The sequence below is a fragment of the Protomyctophum bolini genome, assembly GCF_963924005.1.
Source record: "Protomyctophum bolini genome assembly, chromosome: 14".
Lineage (NCBI taxonomy): Eukaryota > Metazoa > Chordata > Actinopteri > Myctophiformes > Myctophidae > Protomyctophum > Protomyctophum bolini.
Genome location: NC_137875.1, coordinates 6,894,140 through 6,909,854, shown reverse-complemented (window position 1 = coordinate 6,909,854; position 15,715 = coordinate 6,894,140). Strand labels below are relative to the sequence as shown.

The window sequence follows — 15,715 nt, the reverse complement described above, 5'->3', positions numbered from 1 at the left end:
TGTCAAGGACCCCCAAATCAACATTTATTAGGCCACGGACCCCCATTTGAAAACATAATGCCAGTGACCCCGATAAGGGAGGATTTTAACGGCTCTAGCATGAGATTCCGAAACATATTAATTTCATGGGACCCCCCCCACCCCCAGTTTCACACGCATTATGTGTGTGCATTTAATGGCATTTCTATCTCTGGGGCCCCAATTTATATTGGAAAACCACTGTTAATTTAACTCTGAGAGTGTACAAATGCACAATTACAGACCCATAAGGGTCCATTTGGTTCCCAACTATCTCTAATTGAGCTAGGTACCCCCTGGAACTCCTTGAATTACCCCCAGGTCTCCCCGGACCCCACTTTGGGAACCCATTACGTACACAATTATATACCGTGTGGTTCTCAAACTTTTACATTTCATGGAACACCATAACTCAGAGTGCTTTCCATATAAAAAATGACATGATAAAATACAAAATTAAAATAAACGTTTAGCAATACTTCATATAAGAAAAATAAAATATAACAACATTTTAAGGAACATGAAACAACAAATAGCCTACTAATTACAATTACAAAAAGGTTTACAACATTCACAGAACTAGGAGCTGAAGGCAATGGAGAAAAGGTGAGTTTTTAGGGAGGATTTGAAACATTCGATGGTTGGGCTGGATTTGATCTGTAGTGGGAGACTATTCCAGAGTTTGATCTGTAGTGGGAGACTATTCCAGAGTTTGATCTGTAGTGGGGAGACTATTCCAGAGTTTGATCTGTAGTGGGGAGACTATTCCAGAGTTTGATCTGTAGTGGGGAGACTATTCCAGAGTTTGATCTGTAGTGGGGAGACTATTCCAGAGTTTGATCTGTAGTGGGGAGACTATTCCAGAGTTTGATCTGTAGTGGGGAGACTATTCCAGAGTTTGATCTGTAGTGGGAGACTATTCCAGAGTTTGATCTGTAGTGGGGAGACTATTCCAGAGTTTGATCTGTAGTGGGGAGACTATTCCAGAGTTTGATCTGTAGTGGGGAGACTATTCCAGAGTTTGATCTGTAGTGGGGAGACTATTCCAGAGTTTGGGGGCAATTACTGAGAAGGCCCGGTCACCTTTGGTTTTTTGGCTCGTTGAGGGGACAGCAAGGGGCAATTGGGAGGTTGACCCGAGTACCCTGGAGGCTGGAGGTGCAGAAACCAGGTCACACATGTATTCCGGTGCAAGGCCATTTTGGCCTATAGGAATCGTTTAAGAGATAGAGGTAGAGGTAGAGATAGAGTTAAGGAATCGGACTGCTAAGAGGGAATCGTTCAGGAGACGGAATTGTCAAAATCCTTAATGATCCCAATCCTAATCAAAAACCCAACAGGAATGCGTGTCTTGTTACTAGTGTACTTTGCAGCCATGTTTTAAATTGCAAGGACACTTTAGTACAGATCTGGATTGTGGTCTTACCTTGTCGTGATGACGCAACTAGTCCAATTAGCAACATATGTCGGCTCAGTTGAATAGAAGATAATTATCCGTCTCGCTGACCTCCATTGTGTGATGAAACGGCTCTCACAGTCGCTCTTTTAACACACAAACAAACTCAAACGATCACATGCTCAACTAACCTTGCATGTGATTATACCACTAAGGAGATTTGTTTGTGACTGAACTCTGGACTCTCTCTCTCTCTCACTCAATAATCCCTCCTTTGTGCTTCCACAGGTTTTCCCATTGGACTACATTCTGATCACGTTCATAACCATGTACTTTGTGCTCACGTCCATGGCTGGCATTCGCAACATGGGCATCTGGTTCTTCTGGATACGGGTAAGAAGACGAGGCGCCACCCACGTACTGTCCCTTTAACACCTCCGTAGTTCAAGGAACACTTTCCAACCTAAATCCCATTGTTCTCTATTATGTGAGGAGATACAAAATACTAATAGTAATCTATGTCTAATGTGCATTTTCAACCATGTTCTGTGCACACGTTTGAAGGCATCGTTTAGCCAGTCTCCATTTTGTGATAATAAATAAACGGACAACATACTGTATAGGGTGTTTATTTCCACACTATATTCTAGTGATGCAAGATATCATCGACAGCATATCGATATCGGGCCAATATTTTGAACAATGAGCTCAATTGAAATATAATATATAATAATGTAATATATCGGTATCGGCCCGATTTGACCCATGCATATTAATATCGGAGGATATCTCCCAAAACATGACAACATGGTTCTTTCTTGTCCGCCTCACTGCAGAATAATGGGAGTCATTTAGGATGAAAATGTTTCAATACTGTAATACTCCACGACATATATGTATGTTTTCAATTCAGTATCAATAGCGCATATCATCATCGAAGGACATGCCATGCACACACAGTATATTCAGACATGAAGACTTTCTGACGAATGCAGACGGCGCTACAACACACAACAACAACAACAAGGCTGACTGATGTTTTCTTTTGTTGCAGTTATACAAAATAAGAGCCAAGAGAACGCGTCCCCAGGCTCTGCTGTTCCTCTGTATGATCCTCCTGCTGATTGTCCTCCACAGCAGCTACATGATCTACAGCCTCGCGCCACAATATGTCATGTATGGCAGCCAGAAATACCTTGTACAGGTGAGGCAACCGTTCTGATGCCGGAGACACCAATCAATGCCTTTTCTATTCAATCTGTCCACTTCGAGCCATTACTGTCTGTGTAATGGATGTCACCTGTGTGTGTGTGTGTGTGTGTGTGTGTGTGTGTGTGTGTGTGTGTGGGCGGCACATCCTTGTATAAGTGAATACTAGGGCTTTCAGGGAACGCTGTCTTGTGTGTGAGCTCAGCGTGTGCGTTTTGCTTTATTGGAGCAAAGAAAAGGACCCTTTCAATAAGGCATCCTTCACAGGCTTCTCATGGCGATGTCGAGGCTGGCTGGTCCATCCGGAACTGTCCATCATCTCTTTTCATTTCACAGTTTCCATATGCACACTTTGATTTGAAGCATGAAAACTGAGGCAAAGCATAGTTTACAAAAGTGCAAAAAGTTGACATGGTGAAAATAAAGGGACAAACCTCTCGTTTTTACAGAGTTTAGAGCGCAAACTTCCCTATGTCAATCATATTCATGTGAACAGGTTTCTAGAGTTTGTGTCTGTTATATTGTTTTCCTTCTCAAACTATACGTTACTTACACAAATACCTACTGTATAGGATATGTTGTCGGCACCTGTATACGTGTAATTATTCCCATCCTAATCAGACTTCCATGCCTCCTATGGATATTATGTGTGTTTGATCTATAGAACCAGATGTCTCTCGAAGGGCTTTCATCTGGGAATTCTACCTCTGGGACCACCAGGAACTGTGACGCCGACGCGCCCGAAGGTACGTCTGACATGTCTCTGCTGAACAACAACACTGTTTACATACAGTAACACATACAGTATAGCGCGTCTCTCCGCTCCAACGCCAGGAACGGCATACTGTACGAACAGCCTCATCATCAAAGTCTGATCCCTCACAAAAGGAATTCATGCCAGAGGGAAGGAGAGGGCATGTGTACTAGAGAGACATGAGCATGCCTTGTACAGCAGTGTCACTTAAAGCCTATTCATCTTGATTCTTTATTTACCGTGCCGGCTAATTGCAAAGACAACCATTTGGCCTCCTTTGCTGCAGACTGCTGTTTTGATGTCGTCATTGCCGGGGGGGGGGGGGGGGGGGATTATTTTGCTATTTATTATGTGGCTTAATTAGTATTAATGAGCATTGTTTTCTCACTCAAGAGTAAACAAGCCAACATACAGTATTATTAACTTAAGTGTATACACTATCCAGGCCGTATCTGCACATTCATAAAGTTACCATGTCATGCATTTTAAGACCTTTTTTTAATATCAAATTGTCAAATATTACGTAAGAAAGAGGCAAACATTGTGAAAATATAGCTTGTAGATCGGCTATTTTCACAATGTTTATCTTTGGAACGGAGTCAAATTAAATGTAATGCCCGCTGTACCAAGTGCTTCTCAGCGTGGGGGTCTGCAGTTCAATTTATTTTTTGGGGGGGTTACCCCTAACCGTAAGTCATCCTTTGGGGGGTTACCCCTAACCGTAAGTCATCCTTTGGGGGGTTACCCCTAACCGTAAGTCATCCTTTGGGGGGTTACCCCTAACCGTAAGTCATCCTTTGGGGGGTTACCCCTAACCGTAAGTCATCCTTTGGGGGGTTACCCCTAACCGTAAGTCATCCTTTGGGGGGTTACCCCTAACCGTAAGTCATCCTTTGGGGGGTTACCCCTAACCGTAAGTCATCCTTTGGGGGGTTACCCCTAACCGTAAGTCATCCTTTGGGGGGTTACCCCTAACCGTAAGTCATCCTTTGGGGGGTTACCCCTAACCGTAAGTCATCCTTTGGGGGGTTACCCCTAACCGTAAGTCATCCTTTGGGGGGTTACCCCTAACCGTAAGTCATCCTTTGGGGGGTTACCCCTAACCGTAAGTCATCCTTTGGGGGGTTACCCCTAACCGTAAGTCATCCTTTGGGGGGTTACCCCTAACCGTAAGTCATCCTTTGGGGGGTTACCCCTAACCGTAAGTCATCCATGAATACACGACGTGGAATACAGCATCGATTTCCCAGTCGGTTATCACAGTCATTTATTGTTATTTGTCTAAATACTCAAGTCAAGTAGTCACCTATATTTATATAGCACATTTAAAAACAACAGAAGTTGACCCAAAGTCCTTTCCATATAAAAATTACATCATAAAATACTAAATTAAAATAAATGTTTAGCAATACTTCATATAAGAAAAATACAATATAACAACATTTTAAGGAACATGAAACAACAAATAGCCTACTAATTACAAAAGGATAGGAAGGAAAGGTTTTTAGGGAGGATTTGAAACTGTTTTTTTTTAAAGCGATGGTTGGGCTGGATTTGATCTGTAGTGGGGAGACTATTCCAGAGTTTGGGGGCAATTACTGAGAAGGCCCGGTCGCCTTTGGTTTTTTTGGCTCGTTGAGGGGACAGCAAGGGGCAATTGGGAGGTTGACCCGAGTACCCTGGAGGCTGGAGGTGCAGAAACCAGGTCACAAATGTATTCCGGTGCCAGGCCATTTTGGGCTTTAACAGTAGAATTTTAAAATGTATTCTGTGTTCCACTGGTAACCAAGGGAGACAAAGCAAGGCAACAGTGCAGCGTCACTGTCGCATGTATACAGTACTGTACTTCTTATAAGAGATGTTTTTAACCCATTCTGACCTGAGATCAGATTCATACGAGGTTTCCACTGGACACACACTGGTCTGATTAATCCATTCTGACCTGAGATCAGATTCTAGAAAAATGTCAGTCGTTCTTCGATTTTTCAAAAATAGCAGACCTACAAGCTCGTATCGCGCCACTCGGTGGCGCGATATGAGCTTGTAGATCTGCTATTTTTCAATAGCTAAAGCATAACATGATGCTAACACCAAAATGGGTGCCCGGTCAGAATGGGTTAAGCCCTAACCTAGGAAAGGGAAGTACAGTATGAAGCAAAAGGTTTTTCAACTCTAACTTGTAGAAGGTTACTGTTGAGCAGTAAGGAAAATATCTGTTGTTTTATACAACATTTATATTGTATGTTATTACTGCCAATATGATGGTTAGTACATGTGATTAGTAAGAATAGAGAGAACATATGATCTACTAGCACGTTGGGAAGCAACACATTGTGAGCTTGAAATTCAGTTTTGAGCTTGAAATTTTGTTGTTGTTTAGAAATGTCTTGAAGTTCTTTGAAAGTATCCGATATTGGTTAATAATTGAACAATTCTGTAATATTTTAATCATCAACCTACCTAATGTTTTTTTCCTCCCTGTGAAATAATTGATTCGCCATCTGTGACGTTTTTTTTTATCCACAAAGGTAACACAGCAGCCGTGCGACCGTTGTATCGCTCCCGTTAGCAGAATAGGGGGATACTGCATGCCTTGTTTCAGTCCTCGCGTGTTCAATAATTCGAAAGAGCGTGATTTGTTTTGACTCCCGATTACCACATCGGTCACTCTCCCAATGTCTTTTCGCCCCCATCCGTGGTGACCTGAGGTCACTGTACTTACCTGAAAGCCACAGTGCGTATGTACTGTAAGCATGAGTCATGACTGCAGAGAGGGGGACACACTAAATCACAGTATATTAAAGCGTAACAAAGCTAAAATAATGTGCTTGTTCTGTTTCCCCGGGGTGATATATAACCGTTGGCCTCAGTTGAGATTATTTATGCTCATACTTTAACCACTTCAGCCCTATATTTGTTGACCAGAGGCCCCCATGGGTGGATATGACTGGATAATGTAATCTAGAGATACCTATGTGTGGGGAAACACTGCTTGGATTCTTACACGCAAGGTTAAAGAGGACGCATGTTCACGGTATTTATTATTTGTGCAGAGGGAGATGCTTTCTTCTGTCTGACGGTTCTAGGCCTCGGGTAGGCCAGAGGATGTAAACGAGCGATCCCTACTCCACGGTTAACCCCATAACTACCAGGCTCACTAAAAGGTCAAGAACGTACCGTCTGCTGCGTGGCGTGCGTACATGAATATGTAGTGGCAGCAAGTGAGGAAAAAAGATTTATATAGACTTTAAAAATGTATGTATGTAAACTCTGAATAAGCCCCTTGGGTTATGCGGTTTCTTTGGAGGGCGGACTTGGACCAAAATAGTCAACAGTCAGGTACAGCAAATATTTGCCATCTTTCTTCTTTTCCTCTCCTCCACAGCGAAAGCGTCAGAATCCAATAATTGACTTGGTATAATGCACTTCATAAGTAGTCTTGTAGCGCTGAACATCAACACCGATGGGAACAATGGGAAGATTGCACAGAGCAGGGTTCCCCAATAGGGAACAATGGAAGAGTGGATTACATAGAGCAGGGTTCCCCAATAGGGAACAATGGAAGAGCTGATTGCACAGAGCAGGGTTCCCCAATAGGGAACAATGGAAGAGTGGATTACATAGAGCAGGGTTCCCCAATAGGGAACAATGGAAGAGCTGATTACACAGAGCAGGGTTCCCCAATAGGCGGCCCCGAGCTGATGCTCATTTGACGCTCGTTAATGCATCACGGAAGGCAATCATGTTTCTGCAACTGTCAAATAAGTCAAAATCTATTCTAGGATTCATTCATTCATAGACATGATTTGGCCCTTGGAGAAAACTAATTGGGGAACACCTGGCATAGAGGGATTGTCATTTTGAGAAAAGCTGTAATGTGTTCATGAGAAATAGCACTCATTTTCAACATTGAACTCTGTCATTAATTAATATTAGAGTTGTGTGGAAATAATAATGCAAAATGTCCCCCACTTCTGTTTAGCCTATAGACCTGGAGGTCTAGAGCTTGGGGTCATGTGATCTGTGACATCACGACGGTATCCTTTTATTACTCTATGGTACACCGGCGTGATGTCACTGATTCAATGTTGAAAATGAGTGGTATTCCCCTTTAATCCTGACCCGTGCAGTATTTTGGGTGATACGATTAACCCATGAACTATTTAAGCCCAGGCCTGTTTTATACTTCGTAGTTAGATAGTTTGGATATTTTCACGTGTTGGAAATAGCCAATCTACATGTTCACAATGTGTCAGAATCAATACGTTGTAGGATTGGCTATTGTCACTATTTCATTTGCGTTATTTGTTATTGAAACAAATAACATTGTACTCCAGGTTGAAAGAGTTTAATAGCATGATCCTCAGGCCATGTTCAGTCCACCTAAGAGAGGACTGAAATGGGCCGTCTAGCGTCTACCCCTATAATCACCTCAGGACCCTGAACTTTTATTTTGGCAGTCTTGTAAAAGGCTCCCGCTTTCATAACAGCTGTTGCACAAGCGAGCCTGAGGGGGGAGAGGGGGGGGGGGGGGGGGGATGTGTCAAACAGAGAAAGCACGTGTGACTTGCCATCACAAAATCACAAGTTGATTTAATTTCCGTGGTGGAGGCGTTAATCTCCCTACTGCCAGTCCATTCACCATGTCTGTCTGACAAACAGTTGGTCGAATTAATCCATTTAATTGATTTAAAAAATAATATAAAATAATTTAAGGGAGGGAGGGACTAGTGGAGACTCTTAATCATTTTATGCATACTGAATGTAGCCAATCTACAAGCTCACAGTGTGCCGCCTTAGCCTTGCGTAGCGATACTAATATCACTGCGTGGATATTAGTATCGTCCCTCTGGGTATTAGATTTTGTTCTGCAATGTCCTGCTCCTGCCCCATATTTTCATACTGGGCCCTCGTTGGTCTTAGCCTGTTGGCAGATGAATCTGGTTGGCTCGTCACTATTTCGGCCATGAAGTCCTCCCACAATTGAGAAGGCCCAGGCTTAATGAAGGCAGATGAAGGCTGGCTATGCGAGGCTAGCGCCGCCCATGACGCGTTGTGGGCTTGTAGATAGGCTATATTCAGCATTCTACCAAGTGTAAAATCAGACTACGGCTCCATCAAGGCCCACCACATTTTTTTCTATAGATTTCCTCAACTAAAATCTTAGGATATTTAATTTAATTGACTAAAACATACAAAAACATTTAACCCATTATACTGCCTCCTGCTGGACGCAGAGCCAACCGCAGACTGCCGAGCCGATTTCAATGTAGCACATGCTGGGACTGACATCCTCTCTGGAGCGTCCATCTTTAATGCTAAATAAATAGCGTCAATGCTAGCGAGCTAAAATGATGCCATCCTTGCTCTAGAAAGCGCCAATGTTTCCATCTAAACCACCGGATAATCAGCAAAGACCTCCGAACATCGTGCATTTTATCCAAACCATGGAGAGCTCCGTAGATTTCGAGTCGTTCAGCTTTTAGTCAGCCTGTATAATGGGGGGTGGACGGCAGCGCGGTTGCACAATCCGGTCTAGGATCCGGTTTGATATCAATAATAAAGCTTATCAGACGGAACATTACACCAGAACCAGTTGCTGGTTGGATTCCTTATGATGGAACGTTTCGCCCAGGAGCAGTAAAACCGTTAAGTAAAACTATAAAGATGTGCTGTCAAATTCAACACTACAAGAGACATGCAGTAGAAGTCATAACACAATACAAGAGACATGCAGTAGAAGTCATAACACAATACAAGAGACATGCAGTAGAAGTCATAACAGACTACATAAAAGCAGCCAAGCTACGCTACACTGCATGTGATAGTTAAGGTTGTTTTATAAATGCCATTTTGTGTTATTTTCAGTGGTAAGGCGGTATCAAAGTACATTTGTTAATGTTGTTTGTGGGAGTGTAGTTGAACTTCTTAAATACACCACAAAGCAATAAAAAAGGAAGCCTATAGATTCCCTTCTGAATGTGATGGCACAACTCCTAGCGCTTTGCCTCCGCTGACAAATCCATGGCTCATAGATTTTGTGTAACACGATGACAGAACACAGGGCCAGTTTACAGGGATAGAGGCAGGTGTTCTTACTCACCAAGAGAATGCACTACAGCAAAATAAAGCTCATTTGAATAGAAAACAACAACAATAAAAAGCGTTCTATAAGATGTTAATGTATGCAAGAGCTTTGATTGTTGTATTTTGCTATGCTTCTCTGTTCTTCCTGAGCGTAGAGACGCAGATGTTTTACACATCTGCATAAATTGACTGGACTGTCTAAAACCATAGTTTACCATACTAGTGATGATGTTTCTGGTTTTCGATGGTACATTTAACATGCATAGTAATTTTAGTCGCAATTATGTTTTGTCGCTTTGGAGATTATTCTAAGGAGCTTCCAGTCTCCAGTCTTTGGAGAGGACAAACTTCAATGATGTGCTCCATAGTTTGTTCCTCACTTCAGTGATGCTTGTGGAACTCGACTTTGTCTCGTTCCTGACCGCATCCCTGTCGTGGCAATAATCACGTTAACCCACACCCTCTCGTGTAATATTGCTTAATTGGTCGTCTAGAATCTAGACGACCAATTTGGAAGTCGAGCAGTGGGTGGGTTGAATATGTCTTCATGGATTGGTAGGTGGGGAGAGTCTTTGACCTTTTGAAGCATCCTTTGAGAGACTGCTGCTCGCCGGATGTGTGGGGGGGCTATGTTTGATAATTCTGGGAGTGTGTGTGTGTGTGTGTGTGTGTGTGTGTGTGTGTGTGTGTCTGTGTGTCTGTGTGTCTGTGTGTGTGTGTGTCTGTGTGTGTGTGTGATGACCTAGACCAGACAGGGGCACAATATTCTGCTGCAGAGTATGACAGGGCCAATGCTGAGATGAGCAGTGTGGAGGCTGCCTCTTCCCATGATTTTGCACCAGCGAGCTTGCAGGGCAGATTGTTTCTGGACTTCACCTTTGCTGCTGTCCCTTTTAGGTGTTCCTTTTGAAGGACAGGGTTCTGCCGAGGGCCACACACACCGAGATAGGTTGGATAGGGTGCATGCTTGAGTTTGAGTCCGCTCAGATAGATGTTTAGTTCTCTGGCAGCTTTAGCATTGTGGAGATGGAATACACTGGAAACGGAGTATTCCAATGATGTAATGGATCAGCGTTCACGTGGCGTCCTCCGTCAGTACCCAGGCCGGCCCGGGGAAACTAATTACACTTGGTTGCATGCTGAAAATAGCTCACAATGTGTCGCACGCAACGACCATAAATTACTTTTCTTTTAGTTCTACTGGATCTCTTCTCCACTCAGTCCCTCCATAACATTTTAGTCTTGTTTTTAATTTGCTGACGAAATAGTCAATATACTTAGTCATAATTTTAGTCATTATAGCTTAGTGAAAAAAGGGTAGTCGACTTTCATTTTTTGCTATAGTTTTAGTTGACAAGTTGCAGGCCTAGCGACGCCATAGACCGGAGCCACGCCGCTATCAGACCGCGTCTTGTTTCCTCACGACACGACAAGCCCGGGATGAATAAAATGTACTTTTTACTGAGACGGCGTGTTACCATGGCAACTGTGCTTTCCAGCTGAATGCAGACAAGACAAGTAAATGTCCTTTTTTTCCCTCTGGTGACATTCAATCAGTCTTTTTTTTTTTTTTTTATACCCTGAACTCTGAATGTTTGTTGGCATTTAGAGCGTGATAGTGTTATTCTATATTCATATCCCTTAGCCCCCATGCTAGCTTCAGTAGCAAATCCTCCCAGCTGGCATGGCGAAGAAGTGAGACCTTAAGATGACATTTCACTTTGGTCCAACGATTTAATTTTTCAAACGTGCTCAACTTGATTTGACACTGTTATTAGTCAGCCTCTGACATCACCTGCCCCCTGTTGCATGTCCCTGTCATTCACACTGTTATCCCACGCCCTCTATATCTGTATTTGCAAACATGCACATTTTCTTGTAGGAAAAGGGGGTGAAATGTGGTCCCAGAGGAACCAACAGATCTCAGTGGAACAACTGCTGTTGATTTTTAACTGTTCAGTGAGAACATGAACGTGGCACCACAAAGCCAAGGCCTTTGCCATGAGGGACTTCATGCAAGATAGTTTTAGTTTTTACAAATTTAAGAGAACCTTAAGCATTTTTCTACACTGCTCATCTTTGGTACAGGGAACCAACCTGGGCCGGCGCTGCTGGGAGTTCTACATTCTGTCTTTTTAAATCGAGAATCCGTCTGAGATGAAAAGCCTCTGGCAGAGATAGGCGCTGCATGGCCAGGAGAGACCAGTTAAATGGGAAAGAAAACCAATACATAGCACGCTTAAAGTAATGCTCTACTTTGAAAACAGGGAGAAAAATGCAGGCACTCAAGAAGTCAACATGGCATGTCCTGCTGAAGACCACTGGGTCGAAACATGATGGCTTTTTAACTTGACAAGCCATGTTTTTTTTAATAAAGGCTTTTTATTAGACCTTTTTTTCCTCCAGACTTTTTCTGCCCAGGAACTTTTTTATCTCAATGTATTAATAGTACACATGATCCGGGAACACCCTTTTAAACTGAGAGGCCTACTTCATTCTCCCATTGAGCACCGTTGTTGTGTTTTCCTCATTTAATCTACGTTGGTGGACTCTGTTGCACACACACGGTACCTCCATAGTGTCTGTGAAGGATCAATCCCTGGATCAATTCACTGTCACTGATGACCTCTATATTCTCGCGGTGGACATCAAACAAAATAGGGCATACGTTACGTTTGCATACTGTAACAACATCCTCAGTAATCATACATGCTTCATGATATGTGATTTCACAGCCGCAGTAGACTTAGTGAAGTTCAATGCTCCGTAGGTGCACTTTGCTTCATGATGCATAACGCTACCACCGTATACAAGCTGACTGTAATTGCTTCCTCTGGACCGTTATTTGGTGCTGCTCTCCGCGGCCAGCCGGGCCAATGCAAAAACACATGTATGACTTACAGTATTGCATGTATGACCAGTCTGGTTTATTCACAGGCGGTGTAAGGGCCGATTCATACTCCTATTTTACCGCTGTTTCGGCGCTGTAGTGCCGAAATGATTTCGGCTCGTCAGAAATTTTCAGTAGCACCGAAGAGTCGGCCCTAAGAACATCACACATTTGGTGTGGGCGCAAATGGGCAAAACCACTTTTCACGTGAAATCCAAATTCCCACAGCCACTTAAAGGGATAGTTGACCTCCGCCAAATTACTTTTTTTGTCCTATCGATTACTCACTCCAATCGAGACACTTTTTTTATGTTTTTGCCGCATTCCTAAGCCAATCATTTTAATTGGTTTATCTTTATAAATGTTTTCTACTTAAACCCCGTGTGCACAAATAGACCTAACGCTGTCTTTTCTTCAGCTTCACGTCGAGGATCAGTGACCCCGGCGTGCATCGTTTAGTTTAGCACGCAATGCGTGGTGTCGTCCTGACACTCACGTACCGCCAGGCTAATTGACACAATTAATTTCACTCCATTGTTTTGAACCACTTGACCCTCCAGAGCGGTGGCTGTCAGCCCTTTTCATATCAAGGCCCATTATGCATTCGGCAGCTGAGCCACACGGACCTCCATTTGATGACATTTTAGCCTTGCACACCCAAAACTAAAGGATATTGTACACAATCCCATGCTGTATATTGACGTCGATAATTAGGCAAATGTTGATCAAAAGAACTATTCTTCTACATTCTCTAATTTTGTAGACTTTTGTAGAATTAAGTCAAGAAATGCAGACTTCTAGTGGGTCAAGTGGTTCAAAACAATGGAGTGAAATTAATTGTGTCAATTAGCCTTGCGGTACGTGAGTGTCAGGACGACACCACGCATTGCGTGCTAAACTAAACGATGCACGCCGGGGGGGGTCACTGATCCTGGACGTGAAGATAAAGAAGAGACAGCGTTAGGTCCATTTGTGCACACGGGGTTTAAGTAGAAAACATTTATAAAGATAAACTAATTGGCTTAGGAATGCGTCAAAAACAAACAAAAAGTGTCTCGATTGGAGTGGGTAATCGATGGGACAAAAAAAGGTTCCATTTGATTACCAACTCTCCCTCATTTTGCTGAGGACCACCTGTAACCCACTGGTGGGACCACTGGTGGTCCCCGGACCACTGGTTGAGAACCACGGCTCTCGAGAGCCATGATTTGTCAGTTGTTCTCCTTCTCTTCTACACCAAATATCTTTGCCAAAAAATAGCCGAAGTTAGATCAGTGGTTTTCAACCTGTGGATTGTTACAGTACAGTACGTCCAGGGGACTCGGACCCCCACAGATTTATTTATATATTTTTTTTTATATTTTAGAAATAAAAGAAAAAGACTACATCACAAACTATACCATAAAAAACTGTTCAAATATTGGCCAAATTGTCAAACAATATAATACAGAGGCAAACATTTTGAAAATAGACGATCTACAAGCTCACAACGCATCGGGCACTGCTCTTTTTTTTATCATTATATTTTTTTAATGCCCGACTCCTACATTTCCAAATGCTTGTCAGGAGGTGTGTGTGTGTGTGTGTGTGTGTGTGTGTGGGGGGGGGGGGGGGGGTCCCCACTTCCCAGTAAAAATATGATTATTTTGGGGGGGCCGCTGTTTAAAGCAGTTGAGCAGCTTTTATTTATTCTTTAGTTAATGTCTCCCCCCAGGATATGATGCCTGGGTGGTTCATGTGGTTAATATGGTCTTTTTTCAGTGTTCAGGTTCAGGGTCAGTGCCCGGGCGTCACTTTAGTTCATCATGAATGCCGTAATCACGCACTCACCTTATACCGCGAGGTGTAATTGATGCCAATTTGATCTTTTTAACCTTAGCCTTCCCCGAGCAGGTCGCGGAGGAAGTGAATCTTGGAATATTAATAATAATATGGATAATACAGGGAATACAGTGCTGTCAACGTGGAGGGACTTCTGGCTGTGTTTCCTAGCAACAGGCAAGTTTCCACAGCATTGTTTCAAAGAAACACCGGAGAGGAGGAGGAGGAGGAGGAGGGAAGACGGTTGTGATCTTTATCCAGTGCTGGTGCTGCAGAGATGCCAGGTGTCCAATGCAACGGCCCCCCATCCCAGCACAAATTTTATTCCAATTCTCTGTGCGCCGTGCAGGGGATTCTGGTCAAATTGCATTACCATTTGATGCATCAGTGGAGAGCTGCTCATTTCTTCTGACAGATAAAAGGTGCATCTTGTAATTTATATACGTAGTCTTTTTTTTAGTTTTGTCTTTACTGCATTACTCTGCAGGAGGCTTAGCGTCGTCAGTAAGAGAGAGTGTGTGTGTGTGTGTGTGTGTGTGTGTGTGTGTGTGTGTGTGTGTGTGTGTGTGTGTGTCATTTCGTAAACCAAATCTCTTGTGCACACTGCCTGCCTGCCACTGTAGGCCTCCACACAAATGGAACCAAATGGACATGTAATGGTCCATTTGGTTCCATTTGTGCACTGTCAGAGTTACAGACCTGGCTGTAAAGGGTCTATTTGGACCCCCTGGTGGGCCCTTCTAGACCTGACGTTCAGAATCAGGGAGTGCACTATAAACTAATCCATGGAGCAGTGCCCTGTAGGCCAGGTGTAGATAATCAGCTTAATGGTGCAGCTCAGCTGTGGCTGTGCCCAGGGCACCCTTACGTGGATTCGTCTATATAAGCTGAGGTTGCCTTTGATGGCCCCGCATATTCCGGCTACAAAAAGCACAAATGCTATCGGTGCTATTAGTGTTGATTACGTTGCCTAAAACTCTGACGAAAAATCTTCGTCGACTACCTTTCTTTCACTGAGGAAAACTAAATGGAAACTTAACTATAATGACTGAAACTAAGACTAAATATATATTGACAATTTTGTCAACAAATAAACCTAGACTAAAATGTTAGGGAAGGACTAGTGGAGAAGAGATCCAGTAGAACCAAATAGACATGTCGTGATGTTTGATTGCATGCTGAAAATAGCAGATCTACAAGCTCACAGTGCGTCTGCCATTACGCCATCAAGGCCTGCCTAAATTAAATACATTTTAGGTGATAAAATCAACTGCATATTTAGCCAACTAAAATCTTATATATTTAGTCTAAAACTAAAACTATACAAAACTAAAACATTTCAGAAGACTAAATGAAAGTTTATTCAAAAGACTATGACTAAAGCTAAAAAACTAAATTGCGGTGTAAAAGATGTAAGGTTAAATATAAGGGCAATGTGTTTCGTACTGTAATGACCGTCCATCAACTCTCCCTGAATGGATACAGTTTGCAGAGCTTTATAACAAGCTCTGCAAAAGAAAAAGCATTACTTGAAGTTCAT

At 42.9% G+C, this 15,715-nt stretch overlaps 1 protein-coding gene across 2 annotated transcripts in view; it reads left to right on the top strand.

The window, feature by feature from the left end:
* Positions 1–15,715, top strand: part of lmbrd1 (LMBR1 domain containing 1) — a 122,327-nt gene that overhangs the window by 93,213 nt on the left and 13,399 nt on the right. For both annotated transcript variants that reach the window (XR_013965329.1, XM_080782808.1), the window contains exons 12-14: positions 1,703–1,807; positions 2,469–2,618; positions 3,288–3,369. Coding sequence is in view for 1 of the 2 variants with exons in the window: in XM_080782808.1 (XP_080638934.1) it covers positions 1,703–1,807; positions 2,469–2,618; positions 3,288–3,369 (337 nt within the window). In the remaining variant the exon portion in view is untranslated. The remainder of the gene's footprint in view (positions 1–1,702; positions 1,808–2,468; positions 2,619–3,287; positions 3,370–15,715) is intronic.